Genomic DNA, 23,733 nt, shown 5'->3' with positions numbered 1-23,733 from the left:
ACTTGATAAGGACAGGGAGATTAATGCCCAAAATCACCAGTCGGTAAATCAAATGATCTGATCCCTGTCTATCACTCTTGTCTCTGAGTCAGAAGGTTGTGGGTTCATATCCCATTACAGAACTGTGAGCAATGCGTCCATTTATCTACAGATGCTTTTCATTGAGCCCTTAGGGAGACGCTGGGTTATTCCAGTGCCATCAAACTAAAGTATCACTTTTTTTTTAAAAAGAGTGACTATTATGATGACCACGGGAGATCGTCAACAGATCTCCCCGTGGGCCTCGTAGAACACGGACTCCCCTTTTAAGAGGAATTTCACGGTAACTTCATTGCAGTGTTAATGTAAGCCTTACTTGTGACACTAATAAATAATCTTTTTAAAAAGTGAGCGGAGGCTTGCCCAGTAGGGAAGGAGCAGGGTGGTGGGGGGTTTAAAACCAGCTGGCTCCACTCAGCCAGCAGTTGATAGGCGTGGGGCTGACCTGCACTCTGTAGCCATTGAATGGCATTCAGAGCTCACTGTAAATAAAGGGTGGTTGGTGACAGAAGACCGGCCTCAGTAAGATTATTACATTGGGGAAAGGGAGTAAAACGAGTTTTTTTGTTCCCCCCGGACCCATCTTTACTGTTGAGGTAAATAATCCAGTAAGCAAAATGCCTCTTTTCGGTTAACTTGAAGCCCACAATGCAAGCATAGAAGACTGGGTCCAATACGCAGAGCGCATGTGTTACTTTTTTTGTGCCAACAATATTGAGATGAGAAGGAGAGAGTGACACTGTTGACAGCATGTGGGGTATCGACTTTCAGAGTAATAAAAAGCTAAACCAACCAGGGTGCCCATGACTCCCAAACCTTTAGTGAATTGATGGATTTGGTTAAAGGCTATTATGACCCAAAACCTTCCATAATACTTCAGCAATACCGCTTTAACATAGCAGGGCAAACCCCCGAGGAATCTGCCACCAAATTTCTGACCAGGCTGCGAAAGAGGGGCAGAGCACTGTAAATTCGGGCCACCCCTGAACAACATGCTGTGAGATAGACTGGCCTGTGGAATTAACAATGTGACGTTCCAAAAAAAAATTATTGGAGAACTCAATTTGGATCTAAAGAAGGCCATTGAGATAGCTCTATCATTGGAGAATGCAAAAAAAGGAGCTCAGAAACTAGCAGTGTCCTCCAATTGGGATGGAAAGTCCTCATGCAATGTCCAACCCTCAACTGAGAGTGATGGTATCGGTAAATTATTTCAGAATCCCTTACAGTGGTGGAGCTCGAGTCGCATCTTAAGCAGTCAAGGAAGGGCAGGGATAGCTTTCGGACTCTTAGGGAGCATATTCCAGATGGTTGGAGATGCAGATGGTAGATTATTTCAAGTGCTGCAGAAGACCACAACCGAGGTTAAAATATTGGGAGTCAAAATGCATGCTATTTCGAAAAAAGGCCGAGGCTAGTACCAGACCTTACTTTGCAGGCAGGCCCACAGCCAGGAACAATGCAATTAAGTTGCATCTCCACAACAAAGGTTGCTCCCCCATTATGGTGGAGCTGTTAGTAAATGGTCATCCATTAAAAATGCAAGTGAATATGGAGGCTGCACTCTCCGTTATCGAGGAGCAGCCTCTGGGCTGGTAATCATCTCCTGAACTTAGTAAGTACAAAGACCAGGCTGATTACCTACACAGAGGACCATTGCAGAAAACGGGCATCACAGCAACCCAAGTGACCCACAACCAACAATCAGCTCAATATCCACTCATCATTGTATGGGGACAAGGACCTAGTCTTCAGGTAGCTGTGTAGCTGGAAAATGTCTTGGTCACAGAAATTTCGGAATGCAAACACCTAGTGAACCTGGAAGAGGTCTTGCGGCAATTTTTGGAGGTCGGGGTGCGCCTGGAAAGGGAAAAACATGTCTTCCGAGCAAGTGCCATGACCTATTTGGCTGTCAGGTGGATGGCAAGAGCCTTCATCCAGTGGAGGACAAGATGAGGGCCATTAGGAGGCACCAACTGCAAGGAACCCCATGGAATTGAAATTTTTCCTGGGGTTAGTGAATTATTACAGGAAGTTTACTCCTAATTTAGCTTCTTTGCTGGCCCCCTTGCATGCCCTGCTACAGAAACATCAAAAGAGTTTGAGAGGGGGGGGGGGGGGGGGGGGCGCACAGCTGGAGGCTTTCAACAGTGTTAAACAGCAACTCTTGTCCTCTAATTTATTGGCCCATTTTGACCCCAAAAAGGACTTTACCTTGATTTGTGATGCCTCCCCTTATAGGGTTGGGGTGGTACTGGCATATCGCTGGACAGATGGAACAGAGGAGACTACTGTGTATGTATCTGGGACCCTCTTGGGAACTGAGTGGAGGCATTCCCAGATCAAGAAAGAGGGATTGGCAGTTTGTCTCCGGCATTAAAAAATTCCGTCAATATGTCTGCAGTAGACGCTTCATCATAGAAACTGATCATAAACCATTGCTGGGACGTTTTAAAGATGACAAGGCAATACCCCTCAGCACCTCTGCCCACATCCAGGGTTGGATCTGGTTACTGGTAGCTTATGAATATCTCCCAGAGCACCACCCTGGGACCAGGATAGCTAACGCCGAAGAACTGAGTCATCTGTCTTTGCCCATAAGCCCAGCTTCGCTAACAGCTATGGAAGAGGTTGTGATGACTCCCAATTTTTTTGGACACCTTGCTGGTGTCTGCAAGGCAAATAATAGCCTGGATGCAAAAGGATCCAGTCCTATCTAAATTAAGACATACGATATTACATGCGGGTTCAGAGGACAGCCCTCAGATGAATTGAAACGGTATTTGATGAAGAAAGACAAGCGCAGTGTTGAGGATGATATCATCCTCTGGAGTTTTGGTGCAGTTGTTCCTTGCCCAGGGCAACGCCTGATACTTGTGGAATTATACCATGGCCACCCTGGGATTTCAAAGATGAAAATGCTAGCCAGGAGCTACCTATGGTGGTTCAGCTTTGATGCAGACATTACCGACTTGGTCAGAAAGTGTGAGTTGTGTCAAGAGAATCAAACCTCCCCCTGCCTCAGCCTCCCTACATCCATGGGAGTGGCCTGGTAGGCCCTGGATGCGAGAGCATGTAGACTTCACCGGACCTTTTTTTGGTCTCCATGTTCTTAATTATGGTTGGCGTGCATTCCAAATGGTTGGAGATACATCGCATGGTCTCCATCACTTCCCAAGCTAGCATTGAGAAACTACGACAAAGTTTCTGCACGCAAGGGATACCCAAAGTCCTGGTCTCTGACAATGGCACTGCCTTTTCAAGCACTGAGTTTCAGACCTTCATGCTTTCTATTGGAATCAAGCACATTAGGACTGCACCCTATCGCCCGTCATCGAATGGGTTGGCTGAACAAGCAGTGCAGACTTTTAAGCTCGACATGAAGAAGCAACCCGCAGCGTCCATAGAGACTGAACTGATTTTTATTTGACTACAGGATTACCCCTCATGCAATGACATGAATTGCCCCAGTGGGATTGTTAATGGGATGGAGGCTTTGGACAAGATCAAGCCTACTGTACCCAAACCTGGCAGGGAGGGTGGAGTCCCAACAAGAGAACCAGAAGAACTATCATAGAAATCATAGAAACCTTATAGTACAGAGAGAGGCCATTCGGCCCATTGAGTCTGCACCGACCACAAACCCACCCAGGCCCTACCCCCATATCCCTACATATTTACCCACTAATCCCTCTAACCTACGCATCTCAGGACACTAAGGGCAATTTTTAGCATGGCCAATCAACCTAACCCGCACATCTTTGGACTGTGGGAGGAAACCGGAGCACCCGGAGGAAACCCACGCAGACACGAGGAGAACATGCAAACTCCACACAGACAGTGACCCAAGCCGGGAATCGAACCCAGGTCTCTGGAGTGGTGAAGCAGCAGTGCTAACCACTGTGCTACCGAGCCGCCTCAGAACTATGATTCTGCAAATTCAGAGAGAACATTCAAAATCAGCGATCCAGTCTCTGTGAGGAACTTCGGGGACAGCCTCATTTGGATCTCCGGGGTCATAATGGAGAAAACGGGGTCTGTGTCTTATAAGATCCAATCACAGGGGAAAATTGTCAGGAAACATCTGGACCATCTCAGGAGTAGGGAGCCCGTTCCAGTACTGGCCTCATTACCAGCCACGAGGACAACCACTGCCAGCATCGAATGGAAGTCAACCTTATGCCTGCTCTTGCAGCTAATGATTCCGAACTAGAAGCGGAAGAGATTGGCACCCTGACTGACGGAAGACCTCAAGAAGAACCAGAGTCGATGGCTTTATGGCACTCTCTTTGGGAGCAAAGGTCACCGCTTCACTCCCCCGATCAGGTCCAGCCTCCAATCGACCCCAGGCCGAATGCTAAGCAGGTGGAAAAGAAGCCCACCCATGGCGGGGGTGGGGGGGAAGAAATGGAGTTGGGGGGGGAGGGATGTTATGTTGGCCACGAGGGGGATTGTCAATGCATTTTTCCATAGGCCTCATAAAATACGAACTCCCCTATTAGTGAGTGGAGGCTCACCTGGGGGGGTGGGGGGGTAAAACCAGCTGGCTCCACTCAGGCCAGTAGGTGATAGACTTAGAGCTGACCTACACTCTGTAGCTGCTGAATGGCATTCAGAACTCACTGTAAATAAAGAGTGATTGGTAATGGAAGACTGTCCTCTGTAAGATTATTACAGGGGCCCAACTAGTAAGCACCCAAATCATACAAAAGAAAATGGAAATTTAACACATTAATATTGTTTCCACTGTCAACTACACACTCCAGTCCCTGCAGTTCCCACTGCTTGTGGCAGGCCCAGCAGATATTTTATGCTCCTTCTCCAGGGCCACTTGGACACAGTCAAAACCACAGAAGAGAAATGGACAGCAGAGCAACCTTCCCCCTTTGTTCCTGCAAAACCTGGACCTGTCAATGTGCAGACCCAGGGGCAGGCCCACAATGAGGCCCTCCAGTTTCATAGCATCATACAGAACAAAAAAAGGCCATTCAGCCTATTGTGCCGATGCAGACCTTCAAAACAGCTGTCCATTTAGTTCCCATAAGCCTGCAAATTGTTCCTTTTCAAGTATTTATCCAATTCTCTGTTCAAAGTTATTCTGCTTCCATGCTGCTGACTCTCCGACACACCAGGTGACATAAGATCTGGAGACCTTCACAGTTGCTGACTCACCTGCTGAGCGATTGAAGCATTTTTCTTTTTACCTAAGTGTCCGTGGGATTCTACATATGTGTCAGAAATCAGCGCTCCATAGAAATTCCATTTAAAAAAAACTACAGATGAACTAGATGCCACCTGCTAGTGATTTAATCAGTTTTTTTCTCGAAATATTTAAACTGCCTCTCCCATTTCCAGCTGCTTGGTTTTAATGTACTGAGATCTTTCCTGGATTGAGTCCAGCCATTGTAGGTGATTTGTTTCATATAGCACATAGAGGCTTGTCCTTTAATCCCAGGATTAGCTTCCTAAAATAGACATTCCCTCCATACAGTATTCAGGAAAGACTGGCTGACTGTATAAGATTGGAGCTGTTCTTAGATGCTGGACATGATCATATACACACAGCAATCCTGATTAATATGTGGTTTTAGCCATTTCAAGTAGCTGGGGATGTTAGGAAGAATGAAAATGAATTTACCACACTAGAATATTTAATCAAGTAGTATTTTATAAATCATATTTCACAGGCCCTCTTCTCATCAGAAGGATGCAGAGATGCTTCAGTGTGATTTGGACAAGTTGAATGAGTGGGCAAATGCATGGCAGATGCTGTATAATGTTGATAAATGTGAGGTGATCCACTTTGGTAGCAAAAACTGGAAGACAGATTATCTGAATGGCTATACAGGAATGTGCAACAAGATCTGGGTGTACTTGTACACCAATTGCTGGAGGTAAGCATGCAGGTGCAGCAGGCAATAAAGGCGGCAAATGGCATGTTGGCCTTCATAATGAGAGGATTTGAATACAGGAGCAGGGGTGCCTTGCTGCAATTATATAGGGCCTTGGTGATGCCACACCTGGAATAGTGTGTGCAGTTTTGGTCTCCTTATCTGAAGAAGGATGTTCTTGCTATAGAGGGAGTGCAGCAAAGGTTTACTAGACTGATTCTTGTGATGGCGGGACTGATGTATGAAGAGAGATTGAGTCGTTTAGGATTATATTTACTGGAGTTTAGAAGAATTGGGTGGGGGGGGGGAATCTCATAGCAACCTATAAAATTCTAACATGACTCGACGGGGTAGATGCAGGGAGGATGTTCCCGATGGTGAGGGAGTCCAGAACCAGGGGTCATATAGTCTAACGGTACAGGGTAAACTTTTTAGTAGAAATGAGGAGAAATTTCTTCACCCAGGGAGTGGTGAGCTTATGGAATTCACTACCACAGAAAGAAGTCGAGGCCAAAACATTGTACGTTTTCAAGAAGGTGTTAGATATAGCTCTTGGGGCTAAAGGGATCAAAAGATATGGGGGGAAAGGGGTAACAGGTTACTGAGTTAGGTGATCAGCCATGATCATAATGAATAGGCTGAATAGCCTACTCCTGTTCTTATTTTCTATATTTTTCTGTCATTAAGTTGTCCAAGTAAATCAATTTACATAATCACAATTGTTAGCAATCTGTTTCATCATTCTGAAAACGTCAATTAGGACATCTTTTCCGAAGCCTAACTCTCTTGTTCTTTCCACTAAGTTAGATTCCTGGCGCCATCCCAGACACCCCTCGATAGATAACTGTACAACACGTAACTAGCAGGAAAAAAACCTTGCAATTATATAGCACTCAGTGTTTCTTACACAATCTATTCCTTTGAAACGCAGTCATCACCATTTACACAACAGCACTGAGACTGTACTTATACCACTTGGACTGTAGTAGTTCAAGTAGTAGTTTATCACCAACTTCTCAAGGGCAATAAAGGACAGGCAATGAATACCGGCCTTGCCAGCGACATCAACATCCCATGAACAAATGAAAATATGTAGATTGATGAGCAGAGTTCAAAGGGTTTAGCTTGTTTCAGATGATAGCTTCAATAACATCCTATTTGGATATTCAAAATTTCGCTAGCGAAGTTCTCTGTCAGATCTGCCATTGATCACCATTCCGATTCATAATTCTGAACATGTGATACTTGGGATTTATTGGCTGGATTTCTCGTCAAGCGTAATATCCCCATCTGATATGCTGTCCAATAATTTTTGATTACCCATGCTGTGGATATGGCAACACTGCTGGAGTAACATGCATTCATTCTCAGTAACACTCGGGAACACCATTGCTGGGGACCCAACTGGCAGAGACAGGATCATTCCCTTATGAAATTATGTTTCAATTGCAAAGCAGATAGAAACATAGGCTTGCTGGTTTGGTCTCAAGAATAATCAACTGAAGTTAAAGGTGTTTGAATGATAACAGCATAATAGGACATGCAAGTAGATTATCATCCAGCCCCTGGCTGAAGTTTAGGCAATAATTATTTCAAATTGTTCAATTGTAAAATCACCTTTGTGATTTCCTGGATCCTGGTTTGAACTTCATTCTGACAGGAGGTCCACTTAACCTGGGCTGCTACAGCTTAGGATCTTCTTGCCCCTCTTTAACCCCAGCCAGAGCTGAGGACACAGAGAGCATTGTGAGTGAGTGTAATGTCTTATTTTCATACCCAGGGATTAAAAGGTAAATGATCTGTAAGCAAGTAAAAGGAGTTATACTGATTTTTTAAAAACTCACAGAGTCACTGCCCAGATCAGTTGAAGGGTCGTTGTGACCAAGCCAGGGGTAGATGGGTAGAAGGGTCTCCATGACTGAGTCACAAAGATACAGTCCAGACCAATGGAAGGGTCACTGTGAACAGGTGAGAGAGTCAATGTGAACACCTGTCAATGGGTCCTTGTGACTGGGTGACAGAACTGTGGAAGGGTCAATGTGATCAGGTCATGGTGTCATGGCCCTAACCAGTCATGGGTCTTTGTGAATCAGTCACAGAATCCCGTGTGTCATAACAGCATAGAAGGAAGTCATTTGGTTCATCAAGTCCCATGTCAGCTCTCTGTAGAACAATCCAGTCAGTCCCATTACACACCTCCATCCCCATAACCCTACAAGTTGATTTCCATTTGCCCCACCCAATCCTGAGCAGCAATGGAAAAACAGGACAATCTTTAGTTGAAAGTATTTTTTTTAATAAATGTGCATTCCCGATTAGGCAACAATGCAAAATATTGACCCTGCATAAATCTGCATGAAGGGTGAGAGTGGATAGAAAAAGGGAGGCTGTTTGTTGGGGGGTTTGTGTAAGGGAATGTTTTGGTTGTACGTACGAAGACTGGGAGAAGAATGTACAAAGAGGAATGCTGGGAAATGAGATGGAGACTTACAGAATGTAAGCGAGGATCAGGAAGACGCTGAGTGAAAGACACTATGACTGAGCATAGATATTCACTCCGAACAAGGGGGCAGGTGCGATGCACTGTGAGGGAGCAGGGGTGACGTGCTGCAGGGGTGACATGCTGTGGGGGAGTGGGGGTGACGTGCGGTGGGAGTGACGCACTGCAGGGGAGCGGGGGTGATGCACTGCGGGGGCGACACACTGCGGGGGTGATGCACTGTGGGGGCAGGCAGGGGCGATGCGCTGCAGGGGAGTGGCGGCGAGGTACTGCGAGTGAACGAAGGAGATGTGCTGCAAGCGAATGAGGAGGACACCCTGCGAGGGAGATGTGCAGCAAGGGAGACAACCTGTGAGGGAGAAAGGGAAACACGCTGAGAGTGAGATGCGCTGCAAGTCAATGAGGGAGGTGCTGTAAGTGATATGCACTGCGAGTGAGCTACGCTGTGAGTGAGCGAGGGAGACGCCCTGTGAGCAAGTGAGGGAGACGCCCTGTGAGTGAGATGGGCTGCAAGTGAGCTACGCTGTGAGCGAGCGAGGGAGACATGCTGCGAGTGTGAGCGAGGGACACATGCTGTGATTGTGAGTGAGGGTGATGTTCTCTTGCTCATTAACAAGCTTGTGATTAATGATAGTTGATGCAGAAAGCTGTGGCTCCATCGATTGGAGGGTCCATCAAGAGATGAAGTACTGTAGAGATGTCTTTGGCTGAAATTTAGTCATCCTGAAATAGCAGGAAAGCAACAGGTTAGCTCTTTGTGCACAGTGCTGAAGTGATACCAAGGTGCCATTTACATCATCAAGACCTTTATTGAGCAGTGGTCATGAAGATGATAATGACACTCCTGTTGAGATGAGCAGTATTGCTTCCCATGCAAAGTGCAATCTCTAATCCACCAATACGCCGCCGTTCAATGCAAATACCCCAGCCGAGGAGCCCAGCTGGGGAATGCCAAGCTATTGTTGGTGAACTCGGAAATCCTTGCACACTATCTGAACAATGCAGACCCTTCCACCCTCATGTAGAACACAAAGAGGTCTCTTTTAGAGACTAGAAGACTATGTCCTCTCATCACAATGAACGCAGGAGCCCCCGCCCCACCTGTGTTAGATCAGTAGCAAAGCTGCAGCACAGACACCACTCACCCATTCGTCCTCATCTACCCCCTCAAACGAGTCCTGAGGCAGGGGATCATCCAGGTTCCCAAGCTTCGCCACCATGGCACTCAGGAGCTGGAAGGAGTACAGAGGGTGAGATACTGCTCACACTATCACCTGCTCAACTGAGGCAAGCCTGTCACTCCTCCACATAAAGCTGGTCCTTGCATTCCAAATTAATCCTCGTCTTTGGAAAGTCAATAAATGGGAGAGAAAATACCAGCATCTCAGGAATGCCATTGATTCATTGCAGTTTCTAACACTGGACTTCATTACACAGGGACAAGAGGAGACCATTCAGCCCTACAAACCCTTTCTGTCATTCTGTTAGTTCATGATTGATCTATACCTCAACTCCACTTAACAGCTATCTTCACCTACCAAAATCAATCAATTCTGGTGTTGAAAATTTCAATTAACCTCCAGCACCCAGTCTTGTGGACGAGTAAATTCCAGATTTCCACTATCTTTTGTGCTCAATCTCACTGTGACCATCTATCCAAGGTCCTGGACATACTGAATAAATTGTTCTCCGATGTGAGACACAAAGGAAAACCACCTAGAGCAGGAGAGGTGACTGGGTTGGTTGTTATAAAGGTGGAAACAGGTCACATTACATATATATTGTTTCTTTCAAGGAGCAATAGTAACTACTTGTATTTAAGTAGCGCCTTTAGTATCCCAATGTGCTTTATAGGAGTGTCCTCAAACAGAATGTAACACTAAGCCACATAAAATTAGACAACCAAAAGCTTGATAAGAGAAGACGTTTTAGGACATGTATTAAAGGAAGGAAGTGTGATGGAGAGGTGGAGAGATTTAGGAGGGAGTTCCAGAGCTTAGGGCCTAAGCAACTGAAAGCATGGTCAGCAATGCTGAGTGATTAAAATCAGGGATGCTCAGGAGGCCAGAATTAGAGGATCAGTTAGTTTGTGAGACAAGAGAGAGAGAGAGAGAGAAAGTCAGGTGAAAAAAGGAAAAGCAAGGCACTTACTGATTGTGCAATGGTCACTTAGATGAGCACAATAGGACAATCAGAAAGCGAAAGAGATAGACAGACTGAGTGAAAGAGAGGAAGAGAGAAATAGACAGTGTAGGAGAGAGATAGAGAGATTGAACTTGGGCAAGAGATAGAGAACAGACTGGGAGAGGGGGAGAAATTGAAAGACAGACTGAATATGTAAAAGAAAGAGAGAAAATGCTAAATGAAAGAGAGAGATATAGACTGAGAGAAAGAGCGGACCAGGCTGAGTGAGAGAGGAAGAGAGGCAAACTTACTGAGGGGGAGGCTGACAGACTGAGATAGAGAGACAGACTGAGAGGAGGGAATGTAGCAGAAGTGGATACATAAACACTTTGAAGTATAAATACCTCTTCCTTTTTCTCCTCATCTGTTTTCTCCTCTAGATAGAATGCTGAGGGTTTGTATTTCTTGACTGGAGCCTCTTTAGGGACTTCACTCACTGCAGAACAAACACATCATTAATATCAAGCTCTGCAACTCCTAAAATTCACAGGTATCAGAAACTCTTTCCAGGACAGTCACAAGGGAAGTGGAAGAACGGATATGTCAGGAGATACTGGATAGGTGCAGGAAAAATAGGGTTGTTGTAGTGGGAGACTTCAATTTCCCTGGTATAGACTGGAAATCGCTGAGAGCTGGGACTCTGAATGGGGAGGAATTTGTAAAATGCGTACAGGAGGGTTCTTTGGAACAATATGTAGATAGTCTGACTAGAGAGGGGGCTATACTGGACCTAGTACTGGGGAGTGAGCCCGGTCAGGTCTTCAAAGTTTCGGTAGGGGAACATGTGGCAAATAGTGACCACAATTCTGTTAGCTTTAGGATAGTGATGGAAAAGGATGAGTGGTGTCCCAAGGGTAAGGTGTTGGATTGGGGGAAGGCTAACTTTAGTGGGATTAGGCAGAAATTGGCAGCTCTTGATTGGGAGAGGCTGTTTGAGGGTAAATCCACATCTGGCATGTGGGAGTCTTTTAAGGAACAGTTGTTAGGGCTACAGGACAGGCATGTGCCTGTAAAAAAGGATAGGAAGGGTAGGATTCGAGAACCGTGGATAACCAGGGAAATTGAGGGACTGGTCAAAAAGAAAAGAGAGGCGAATGTTAGGTCCAGGCAGCTAAAAACGGAGGGAGCTCTGGAGGAGTACAAAGAAAGTAGGAAAGAACTCAAACGGGGAATTAGAAGGGCAAAAAGGGGTCACGAAATGTCCTTGGCAGACAGGATTAAGGAGAATCCCAAGGCATTTTATTCATACGTTAGGAACAAAAGGGTTGTCAGGGAAAAAATCGGACCTCTCAGGGACAAAAGTGGGGAATTATGCTTGGAGCCCAAAGAAGTAGGGGAGATCCTAAATGAATACTTTGCGTCGGTATTCACAAAGGAGAGGGATGTGTTGATTGGGAGTGTCTCAGAGGGGAGTGTTGAACCGTTGGAGAAAATCTCCATTACAAGGTTTACAATGAAGAACGTGCCTTTACTCCTAACCGCTCTCACAATAGAGGTTTGTTAGAGAATATAATGACTGACAAATCCCCAGGGCCTGATGGAATCTATCCAAGGCTGCTCAGGGAGACGAGAGATGAAATCACTGGGCCTCTGACGCAAATCTTTGTCTCGTCACTGGACACAGGTGAGGTCCCAGAGGATTGGAGGATAGCTAATGTGGTCCCATTATTTAAGAAGGGTAGGAAGGATAACCCGGGTAATTATAGGCCGGTGAGCTTGACGTCCGTGGTGGGGAAGTTGTTGGAGAAGATTCTTAGAGATAGGATGTATGCGCATTTAGAAAGGAATAAATTCATTAACGATAGTCAGCATGGTTTTGTGAGAGGGAGGTCATGCCTCATTAACCTGGTGGAGTTTTTTGAAGAAGTGACTAGAATGGTTGACGAGGGAAGGGCCGTGGATGTCGTCTACATGGTCTTTTTCCGGCTGGATGCCTGTGACTAGTGGTGTTCCGCAGGGCTATGTATTGGGACCTCTGCTGTTTGTGATTTATATAAACAATCTGGAAGAAGGTGTAACTGGGGTGATCAGTAAGTTTGCAGACGACACAAAATTGGCAGGACTTGCAGATAGTGAGGAGCATTGTCAGAAGCTACAGAAGGATATAGATGGGCTGGAAATTTGGGCAAAGAAATGGCAGATGGAGTTCAATCCTGATAAATGCGAAGTGGGAGCGGCACGGGCTTGGAGGACCGAAGGGCCTGTTCCTGTGCTGTATTGTTCTTTGTTCAGATAGGAGGCATAGGTCTACATTTCTAGCCAAAGGTTTACAATGAAGAACGTGCCTTTACTCCTAACCGCTCTCACAATAGAGGGTGGCTGCAGTATAACCAGCATTCTACAATTAGCAGAGGGGAGGGGGAGATGGGGGTGTTCCCTTTGTAGCATGACCATGTGTATGTGTATGTTTGGGGGGGGGGATGGAAGATAAATAGTCCTTATTAATGGGATTGTGTTTAGGTGTGCACGTGTGTTGGGTACATGCGTGTGTACATATGCTAATGTGCATGGAGTGAGCGAGTGGTATGAAGTTGGTATGAAGTAGTGAGTGGAGGAGGGTCTCCTTAGATATAACTGAGACAGCGTGTACATTAATGAAGTGTTGAGTCTGTACAGGACTCTCCAGTTATAATGAGGGCAGCATGTGTTGGGGCAGGTCTCCAGTTAATTTGGATGGTTGAGAGAGTGAGTATAGTTCTTTTTTTGGGTCTCAATGCATCACCAGATTCAGGAGGTCTGACAAGTTAGCCTGTGTTAGAAGTTAAAGTTTATCTATTAGTCACAAGTAAGGCTTACATTAACACTGCAATGAAGTTACTGTGAAATTCCCCTAGTTGCCACAGTCTGGCGCCGGTTTGGGTCAATGCACCTAACCAGCACGTCTTTCAGAATGTGGGAAGAAACTGGAGCACCCGGAGGAAACCCACGCAGACATGGGGAGAACGTGCAAACCCCACTCAGACAGTGACCCAAGCTAGGAATTGAACCCAGGTCCCTCGCGCTGCGAGGCAGCAGTGCTAACCACTGTGCCGCCCCAGTTTATTAATGGAAAAGACAAGGTGTGGGAGAGATGGGGGGGTGGGAAGCACAGGTACCTGGGGTCATGTCTTCAGGCTTCAGACTCATCTTCTTGTGCTGGCCATTGGAGCCTGCTAGCCAGGCAGAGGCCGAGAGTACTGGTCTCCACCAAATCGTGGTATCAGGAAAAATATCATCCTGGAAAAACTCTTTCTGTGAGGCAAGTCGAGAAAAAGAACATGAGAAATATCTACAAAGAAAAATAAATTGTTGAGAAGAGTTCATAGAGATTCTGCTCAGTTTCTCACACTCACACCAGACTGGGATACACTGGAGTAGGTCCAACAGTCACACCAGACTAATAGCAAATCCAAATCTGACATCAGACTGGGACAACTGTTTACTCATGTCCACACTGGAGTCAATGTAGAGGAGCATTTCATCCCTGAGCCAAGCCCCATTAGTCTCAAATACCTGTCTCAAGCCCATTGCAGCGACTCTGGTCCTGATGGACGCGATCTCTTGTATCAAATAACTGAGCCATAAAGGATCTGAAGTATGTGATGCTATGCCACAGTGCTGGTTCAAACAAACCCAAAATTCCCACATTTCCAAGACAGTGACAAACCTCTCACCTTAACTCGTGGAGCTTTGAAAATGATGGACTCTAAGGAGTTGTGTCCCAGACGCAAGGCTCGGGCAACCTCCACTTCCCTCACATTGCATTCAGGCTTAGGTAGGAAGCAAAGTCCCTGGAGAGAAGCAAAAAAATGTGCCAACTTAATTTATACAAGGTCACAGTGGGGCTCGTTTAAGCGGGGAAAGTAAACCAATTCTATCTAGTCTTTACAGCAGTCTTCTAATCCCAACTGCTAATCCCATTCCCCATCCCTCCCTCTCCATTCCCTCCGTTCCCCATCTCACCTGCTCAACTTTTCTCCCATTTCCTATGCTCAGTCTTCACTGTATCCCTTTCCTCCTCATTTTAAATCATTCATACACCTTCCTACAGGATTCTGACTGGTTAATCTTGCAGCAGAGAGTTGGTCTTCAAGGATTAAGAAACATTAAACTCCCATCTTCAGATTCCACACTTTACTTCAGAAACACTTGGTGGATGAGCCAAACATGTGAAAACCAAACAAAATGACCCATAACTGCATCACAGATACAGACAGCAACCACAACTTTCAGTTCAGCTGTTTAGGTCATCACTCATGGCTGCAGCCCCTGCATGTTCCCCAAACTGTCTCACCAACTCCATATACTGTATTGTACTGGTCTCCTTATTTAATGGACTGAATTGCATTAGCAGTTCAGACAAGGTTTACTTGACTGATTCCCGGAATGAGTGAGTTATCTTATGAGGAAAGGTTGGATAGTCTGGGTTTGTATCTATTGTTTAGCATGAGAGGTGATCTTATTGAAAAATACAAGATCCTTTTTTTGCCCATGTTTAATTGCACTCGAGAAGGTGGTGGTGAACTGCAGTCCATGTCAAATAGGTATACCTGATGTGGAGATGCCGGCGTTGGACTGGGGTAAACACAGTAAGAAGTTTAACAACACCAGGTTAAAGTCCAACAGGTTTATTTGGTAGCAAAAGCCACAAGCTTTCGGAGCATTAAGCTCCTTCTTCAGGTGAGTGGGAATTCTGTTCACAAACAGGGCACATAAAGACACAAACTCAATTTACAGAATAATGGTTGGAATGCGAATACTTACAGCTAATCAAGTCTTAAAGGTACAAACAACGTGAGTGGAGAGAGCATTAAGACAGGTTAAAGAGATGTGTATTGTCTCCAGACAGGACAGCCAGTGAAATTCTGCAAGTCCAGGCAAGCTGTGGGGATTACAGATAGTGTGACATGAACCCAATATCCCGGTTGAGGCCGTCCTCATGTGTGCGGAACTTGGCTATCAGTTTCTGCTCAGCGACTCTGCGCCGCCGTGTATCGTGAAGGCCGCCTTGGAGAATGCTTACCCGAATATCAGAGGCCGAATGCCCGTGACCGCTGAAGTGCTCCCCAACAGGACAGTCTTGCCTGGTGATTGTCGAGCGGTGTTCATTCATCCGTTGTTGCAGCGTCTGCATGGTTTCCCCAATGTACCATGCCTCGGGACATCCTTTCCTGCAGCGCATCAGGTAGACAACGTTGGCCGCGTTGTAAGAGTATGTACCGTGTACCTGGTGGATGGTGTTCTCACGTGAGATGATGGCATCGGTGTCGATGATCCGGCACATCTTGCAGAGGTTGCTGTGGCAGGGTTGTGTGGTGTCGTGGTCACTGTTCTCCTGAAGGCTGGGTAGTTTGCTGCGGACAATGGTCTGTTTGAGGTTGTTGGGTCAAGATTGTGCGGTTGTTTGAAGGCAAGAAGTGGGGGTGTGGGGATGCCTTGGCGAGATGTTCGTCTTCATCAATGACATGTTGAAGGCTCCGGAGGAGATGCCGTAGCAGGTACACAGTACATACTCTTGCAACTCGGCCAACGTTGTCTACCTGATACGCTGCAGGAAAGGATGTCCTGAGGCATGGTACATTGGGGAAACCATACAGACGCTGCGACAATGGATGAATGAACACCGCTCGACAATCACCAGGCAAGACTGTTCTCTTCCTGTTGGGGAGCACTTCAGCGGTCACGGGCATTTGGCCTCTGATATTCGGGTAAGCGTTCTCCAAGGCAGCCTTCACGACACACGATGGCGCAGAGTCGCTGAGCAGAAACTGATAGCCAAGTTCCGCACACACGAGGACGGCCTTAACCAGGATATTGGGTTCATGTCACACCATCTGTAATCCCCACAGTTTGTCTGTACTTGCAGAATTTCACTGGCTGTCTTGTCTGGAGACAATATACATCTCTTTAACCTGTCTTAATGCTCTCTCCACTCACATTGTTTGTACCTTTAAGACTTGATTAGCTGTAAGTATTCGCATTCCAACCATTATTCTGTAAATTGAGTTTGTGTCTTTATATGCCCTGTTTGTGAACAGAATTCCCACTCACCTGAAGAAGGAGCTTAAGGCTCCAAAAGCTTGTGGCTTTTGCTACCAAATAAACCTGTTGGACTTTAACCTGGTGTTGTTAAACTTCTTACTATATAGGTATACCCACAGTGCTGTTAGAGAGGAAGCTCCAGGAGTTTGACCCAACAACAACGAAGGAATGGCCATACATTTCCAAGTCAAGATGGTGATTATCTTGGAGGGGAACTTGCAGATGGTGGTGTTCCCATATGTCTACTGCCCTTGTCCTTCTAAATGGTAGCAGTCTTGGGTCGCAGGTGCTGTCTAAGCAACCTTGGTGAGTTCCTGCTGTGCATCTTGTAGATGGTACACACTGCTGCTACTGTTCATCGTTGGTGGAAGGAGTGAATTTTAGTGGGTGGAATGCAAAACAAGCGGTCTGCTTTGTCCTGGATGATATCGAGCTTCTTGAGTGTTGTTGGAGCTGCACTCATCCAGGCAATTGGAGAGTATTCCATCACACTCCTGACTTGTGCCTTGATACAGGCTTTGGGGAGTCACGAGGTGAGTTACTTGCTACAGGATTCTAAGCTCTGACCTGCTTTTGTAGGCACACAGTATTTAGGTGACTGGTCAAATTCAGTTTCTGGTCAATTGTAACTTAGCTGAGTGGATGCTGAGAGAATTGCGAGAGACCAGAATTGCGGGACATAGTTTAAAAATAAGGGGTCTCCCATTTAAGACAGATGAGAGGAATTTATTTCTTACAGGAGGTCACGAGTCTGTGAAAATTTCTTCCCTAGTAGTACAGGCAGGATCATTGAATATTTTTAAGGCGGCGGTAGACAGATTCTTGACGAACAAGGGAGTCAAAAAGTTTATGTGAAGTGGTGTTAAGGCCATAATCAGATCAGCCATGATCTTATTCATCTGAATGATGGAGCAGGCTCGAGGGGTCAAATGGACAGCCACTTCTCCCAATTTGTTTGCTTGTATTTGTGGTCAATCACTTTTCCTCATGACTCCCTACACAGAATCCATTCTCCTTATTACTCGTGAGCCAAAGTGACTGGGTCTGATACCCCAAATGCGAGCATGGTTGGGTCAGTTGCGTCATTGCAATGAAAAGAGCAAATCAATACTTTACCACAGCTTCACTCCTACCTTGTGTGGCTCAATGGAACTGAAACTGCTGCATTGCAGGAAATAGGGATCTTCAGCCTGAATCTCGTAGATATGGACTCTGGTATCACCCTGTAGAACAGCATCATTAGTGACCAAAGAAGAGACAGCATAACCTGATAGTGAGCAACACTACTCACCTTGGGACTCAGTCACCTTGTAACCTAACCAGTCATCCAGTAACCCAGTCAGTCACTCAGCAACTTATCTCCCAGCAACCCACCTGGTTGTCCTAACCCAGTCAGCTGCCCAGCAACCCAGGTAATTACCCAGCAACTTGTCATCTAGCAACTCAGTCAGTCACTGAACAATCAAAGTCAAATAGCAACTACTAATTAAAGTATCAGTTACCCAGCACAGCCAGGGTGATATACTGGGGAGGGAGAAGCTGTAAAGGCGAGGCTATGGCAATTAGCTGCCATGGCAAAGTGTGTGCCTTGATGTTGAAAATGCTGGAAAATTTCAGCAGGTCTGACAGCATCTGAGAAGAGCGAAGACCCGCTGTCAGAGCCCTGATTGAGAGCTAACAAAGGGTCATCCAGACTCAAAACGTTGACTCTATTCTCTCTCCACAGATGCTGTCAGACCTGCTGAGATTTTCCAGCAGATTCTGTTTTTGTTTTAGATTCCAGCATCCACACAATTTTGCCTTTATCTTTGCTTCGATACTGACCTTGCCTGTGAGATAGACGGTGCTGGTGTCATCATCATAGAACGGAATGAGAGTGGAAGGCGCTGGGTTGATGTCAGCAGTTGCCAGTGATCCTGATGCCAGGGACCCCACATTGTAGAGGTAGATCTGTCGCTCACTGCGGCTGCAACACAAAGCTTGGAGTCGTCAATACAAATCCTCAAAGAGCTTTGATTTTACTCATGCACATATTTTATAAGATTGTTAGCAGGAGTACAGAAGTGAGGCTCCCAATCCTGAGGCAGTAGTTCCATTCATCCTGCATGGTCCCAGACACATCTGGGAATACAGCTGTACAGCTCAAGATTTCAAATCTGACCCCCACTATAGTAGTGTAATTAATTAATTTGTGATTAATTTTCTGTAACCCAAAAAACAGTTATGTTAGAGGCAAAAGGCAAGTGTACCCACCAAGCACAATAAAGATACCCAGCCTAGCCTCTCCATACTACACCCACATCCCATCTACAACTTGTTGGCCATGTATCAGTGGGTAGCACTCTCACCTCGGAGGTAAAAGTTGAAGCCTTGCACTTAAGCACATAATCCAGATGAATAGAATAGAATAGAATAGAATAGAAACCCTACAGTGCAGAAGGAGGCCATTCGGCCCATCGAGTCTGCACCGACGACAATCCCACCCAGGCCCTACCCCCACATATTTTACCCGCTAATCCCTCTAACCTACACATCCCAGGACTCTAAGGGGCAATTTTTTAAAACCTGGCCAATCAACCTAACCCGCACATCTTTGGACTGTGGTAGGAAACCGGAGCACCCGGAGGAAACCCACGCAGACACTAGGAGAATGTGCAAACTCCACACAGACAATGACCCGAGCCGGGAATCGAACCCGGGACCCTGGAGCTGTGAAGCAGCAGTGCTAACCACTGTGCTACCGTGCCGCAGAGAGATAGTCAGAGGGGAAGTAATATGGGAATGTTGCACTATTGGATGACGTGTTAAAGCAAGGTCTTGTTTGCCCTCAAAGGTGAATGTAAAAGATTCCAGGGCACTAATGTGAAGAGGAGGGGAATATTTTTCGCACAATCAACATCACAAAAACAGATTATCTGGTCATTATCATGTTGCTGTATGTGGGAGCTTGCTGGGCACAGATGGCTGCCACTTTTCCTGCATCGCACAATGACTACACCTCAGAAACATTTCATTTGCTGTAAAGCACTTTCGGACACTAGATTGTGAAAGGTGCTGTAGAAGTGCAAATTATTTTCTTTTTAAATTTACTTGCATCTCAGTCCCACTCTGATATTGTCTAACATTCAGGTACCTTTATATTTCTTGCTTACCTGTCGAAGCCAGATACCAGTAGGTGCCGTCCATTGCACACCCACAAGATCCGTGCTCCCCGACTGCCCGCAGGTCCTGGTCCTTCCTGCAGATGGAAGCCAAGAGTCTAACTGGCATCAACACATCAATCAAGCAATTACAAGTGCAAGCGTACACGGGGAGAGAGAAAACCGTGCAAAGCTTAAACCAAAACATACAGATAGCAAGACTCCGCAATTTGCCAGGGCATTCCTGGAAAAGCAGTCATTACCTGCACGGGGTTGACTGAACGCCGAGGATCATACACTCGAATTTTGCCGTCTTTGCTGACCGTTGCCAGTTGCTGCCCATCAGGTGCCCAGGCCAGGCTGAAGATCTGGAAAAGAGCAAATGAAAGTTAAAAAAGAGAGATAGTGAGAGAAAGAGACAGAGCATGAGAGCGCTTATACTTCAATGCAAGGAGCGTAGCAGGTAAGACAGACGAACTTAGGGCCTTAATGCTCACGAGGAATTTGGATGTGGTTGCGGTGACAGAGACTTGGTTGAAAGAGGGACAGGACTGGCAGCTGAATATTCCGGGGTACAAGTGTTTTAGGCGAGACAGAGGAGGGGCCAAAAGAGGTGGGGGAGTAGCAGTATTAGTTGGAGAGCATATTACAGCGGTGCAGAGGGAGGACAATTCAGAGGGGTCGTGTAACGAGTCACTCTGGGTGGAGCTTAGAAACAGGAAGGGCGCAGTCACTATGTTGGGGGTATACTACAGGCCCCCTAACAGCCCAAGGGAAGTGGAAGAACGGATATGTCAGGAGATACTGGATAGGTGCAGGAAAAATAGGGTTGTTGTAGTGGGAGACTTCAATTTCCCTGGTATAGACTGGAAATCGCTGAGAGCTGGGACTCTGAATGGGGAGGAATTTGTAAAATGCCTACAGGAGGGTTCTTTGGAACAATATGTAGATAGCCCGACTAGAGAGGGGGCTATACTGGACCTAGTACTGGGGAGTGAGTCCGGTCAGGTCTTCAAAGTTTCGGTAGGGGAACATGTGGCAAATAGTGACCACAATTCTGTTAGCTTTAGGATAGTGATGGAAAAGGATGAGTGGTGTCCCAAGGGTAAGGTGTTGGATTGGGGGAAGGCTAACTTTAGTGGGATTAGGCAGAAATTGGCAGCTCTTGATTGGGAGAGGCTATTTGAGAGTAAATCCACATCTGGCATGTGGGAGTCTTTTAAGGAACAGTTGTTAGGGCTACAGGACAGGCATGTGCCTGTAAAAAAGGATAGGAAGGGTAGGATTCGAGAACCGTGGATAACCAGGGAAATTGAGGGACTGGTCAAAAAGAAAAGAGAGGCGTATGTTAGGTCCAGGCAGCTAAAAACAGAGGGAGTTCTGGAGGAGTACAAAGAAAGTAGGAAAGAACTCAAACGGGGAATTAGAAGGGCAAAAAGGGGTCACGAAATGTCCTTGGCAGACAGGATTAAGGAGAATCCCAAGGCATTTTATTCATACGTTAGGAACAAAAGGGTTGTCAGGGAAAAAATCGGACCTCTCAGGGACAAAAGTGGGGAATTATGCTTGGAGCCCAAAGAAGTAGGGGAGATCCTAAATGAATACTTTGCGTCGGTATTCACAAAGGAGAGGGATGTGTTGACTGGGAGTGTCTCGGAGGGGAGTGTTGAACCGTTGGAGAAAATCTCCATTACAAGGGAGGAAGTGTTAGGTTTGTTAGAGAATATAAAGACTGACAAATCCCCAGGGCCTGATGGAATCTATCCAAGGCTGCTCAGGGAGACGAGAGATGAAATCGCTGGGCCTCTGACGCAAATCTTTGTCTCGTCACTGGACGCAGGTGAGGTCCCAGAGGATTGGAGGATAGCTAATGTGGTCCTGTTATTTAAGAAGGGTAGGAAGGATAACCCGGGTAATTATAGGCCGGTGAGCTTGACGTCCGTGGTGGGGAAGTTGTTGGAGAAGATTCTTAGAGATAGGATGTATGTGCATTTAGAAAGGAATAAACTCATTAACGATAGCCAGCATGGTTTTGTGAGAGGGAGGTCATGCCTCATTAACCTGGTGGAGTTTTTTGAAGAAGTGACCAGAATGGTTGACGAGGGAAGGGCCGTGGATGTCGTCTATATGGACTTTAGTAAATCGTTTGACAAAGTCCCTCATGGTAGGCTGGTGAAAAAGGTTGGATCTCATGGGATAAAGGGGGAGGTGGCTAGATGGGTGGAGAACTGGCTTGGTCACAGAAGACAGAGGGTGGTAGTGGAAGGGTCTTTTTCCGGCTGGAGGCCTGTGACTAGTGGTGTTCCGCAGGGCTCTGTATTGGGACCTCTGCTGTTTGTAATTTATATAAACGATCTGGAAGAAGGTGTAACTGGGGTGATCAGTAAGTTTGCAGACGACACAAAATTGGCAGGACTTGCAGATAGTGAGGAGCATTGTCAGAAGCTACAGAAGGATATAGATAGGCTGGAAATTTGGGCAAAGAAATGGCAGATGGAGTTCAATCCTGATAAATGCGAAGTGATGCATTTTGGTAGAAATAATGTAGGGAGGAGCTATACGATAAATGGCAGAACCATAAAGGGTGTAGATACGCAGAGGGACCTGGGTGTGCAAGTCCACAGATCCTTGAAGGTGACGTCACAGGTGGAGGTGGTGGTGAAGAAGGCATATGGCATGCTTGCCTTTATAGGACGGGGCATAAGAGTATAAAAGTTGGGGTCTGATGTTGCAGATGTATAGAACGTTGGTTCGGCCGCATTTGGAATACTGCGTCCAGTTCTGGTCGCCACACTACCAGAAGGACGTGGAGGCTTTGGAGAGAGTACAGAGGAGGTTTACCAGGATGTTGCCTGGTATGGAGGGGCTTAGTTATGAGGAGAGATTGGGTAAACTGGGGTTGTTCTCCCTGGAAAGACGGAGGATGAGGAGAGACTTAATAGAGGTGTATAAAATTATGAAAGGCATAGATAGGGTGAACGGTGGGAAGCTTTTCCCCAGGTCGGTGGTGACGTTCATGAGGGGTCATAGGTTCAAGGTGAAGGGGGGGGAAGTTTAACACAGATATCAGAAGGACATATTTTACACAGAGGGTGGTGGGGGCCTGGAATGCGCTGCCAGGCAAGGTGGTGGAGGCGGACAAACTGGGAACGTTTAAGACTTATCTAGATAGCCATATGAACGGAGTGGGAATGGAGGGATACAAAAGAATGGTTTAGTTTGGACCAGGGAGCAGCACGGGCTTGGAGGGCCGAAGGGCCTGTTCCTGTGCTGTATTGTTCTTTGTTCTTTGAGAGAAAGAGGGGGACAGAGCACAAGAGAGAAGAGAGCGAGAGCGAGAGCATGAGAGAAAGACCAAGAGCACAAGAGATAAAAAGAGTACTCAAGAGAACGAGAGAAATAAAAAGAGCATGAGCGAAAGAGACAGAGTGTGAGAGAAAAGAAGTAATCCTGGACAAAATGCTCAGAGAATTGCACTGGAAATACAAAGTCTCTCAGTGGATGCAATGAGTCTTTATGACGCAGTACTGCAATGAAATAATGAACCAACTACAGACCAGGCCAGTCCAAAAATCACTCTCACCTTCACAAATCTAAAGGAAAGGAATCTGTGATGCGGGGCTTTGTCTGGCTCCCTCAGATTTTACATGTAGCATACCTGGTCTGTATGTCCCCTCAATATGATCTCTTCTTTCCCTGAACTGAGGTTCCAGATCCTCACAGTCATGTCATAGGAAGATGAAGCTAAGATATCAGATGCCAGTGGATGGAATCTAATGGAATAGATTTTCTCTGTGTGACCTGGCAGAGAGTAAGGAACAGAAACATAATCACCACACTGACCTGGCATTGAGATTCTGAAGTACGCCACAGTCAAAAATATGTGTAGCCATGCACGAAGAGCTAGTTCCTTTTCAAGCCTGTTAATCTTCATGAGTTCCTGCTCATCATCTCACCC

At 46.2% G+C, this 23,733-nt stretch overlaps 1 protein-coding gene across 1 annotated transcript in view; it reads right to left on the bottom strand.

Annotated features, from left to right (window-relative positions):
- Positions 1 to 8,207: 8,207 nt before the first annotated feature.
- The window catches only part of coro7 (coronin 7), a 144,640-nt gene continuing 129,114 nt past the window's right edge, over positions 8,208 to 23,733 (bottom strand). Inside the window, exons 19-28 of the mRNA XM_078240480.1 lie at positions 23,434 to 23,576; positions 20,039 to 20,143; positions 19,788 to 19,873; positions 18,460 to 18,601; positions 17,769 to 17,858; positions 14,268 to 14,384; positions 13,710 to 13,845; positions 10,959 to 11,050; positions 9,576 to 9,662; positions 8,208 to 9,153 (exon numbers count right to left, since the gene is read on the bottom strand). Of these exons, the coding sequence (XP_078096606.1) occupies positions 9,145 to 9,153; positions 9,576 to 9,662; positions 10,959 to 11,050; positions 13,710 to 13,845; positions 14,268 to 14,384; positions 17,769 to 17,858; positions 18,460 to 18,601; positions 19,788 to 19,873; positions 20,039 to 20,143; positions 23,434 to 23,576 (1,007 nt within the window). The 3' untranslated portion in view covers positions 8,208 to 9,144. The remainder of the gene's footprint in view (positions 9,154 to 9,575; positions 9,663 to 10,958; positions 11,051 to 13,709; positions 13,846 to 14,267; positions 14,385 to 17,768; positions 17,859 to 18,459; positions 18,602 to 19,787; positions 19,874 to 20,038; positions 20,144 to 23,433; positions 23,577 to 23,733) is intronic.

This window comes from Mustelus asterias, chromosome 23, assembly GCF_964213995.1.
Source record: "Mustelus asterias chromosome 23, sMusAst1.hap1.1, whole genome shotgun sequence".
Classification (NCBI taxonomy): domain Eukaryota; kingdom Metazoa; phylum Chordata; class Chondrichthyes; order Carcharhiniformes; family Triakidae; genus Mustelus; species Mustelus asterias.
Note: the sequence above shows the minus strand (reverse complement) of the source record. Positions and strands in the feature narration are given on the sequence as shown.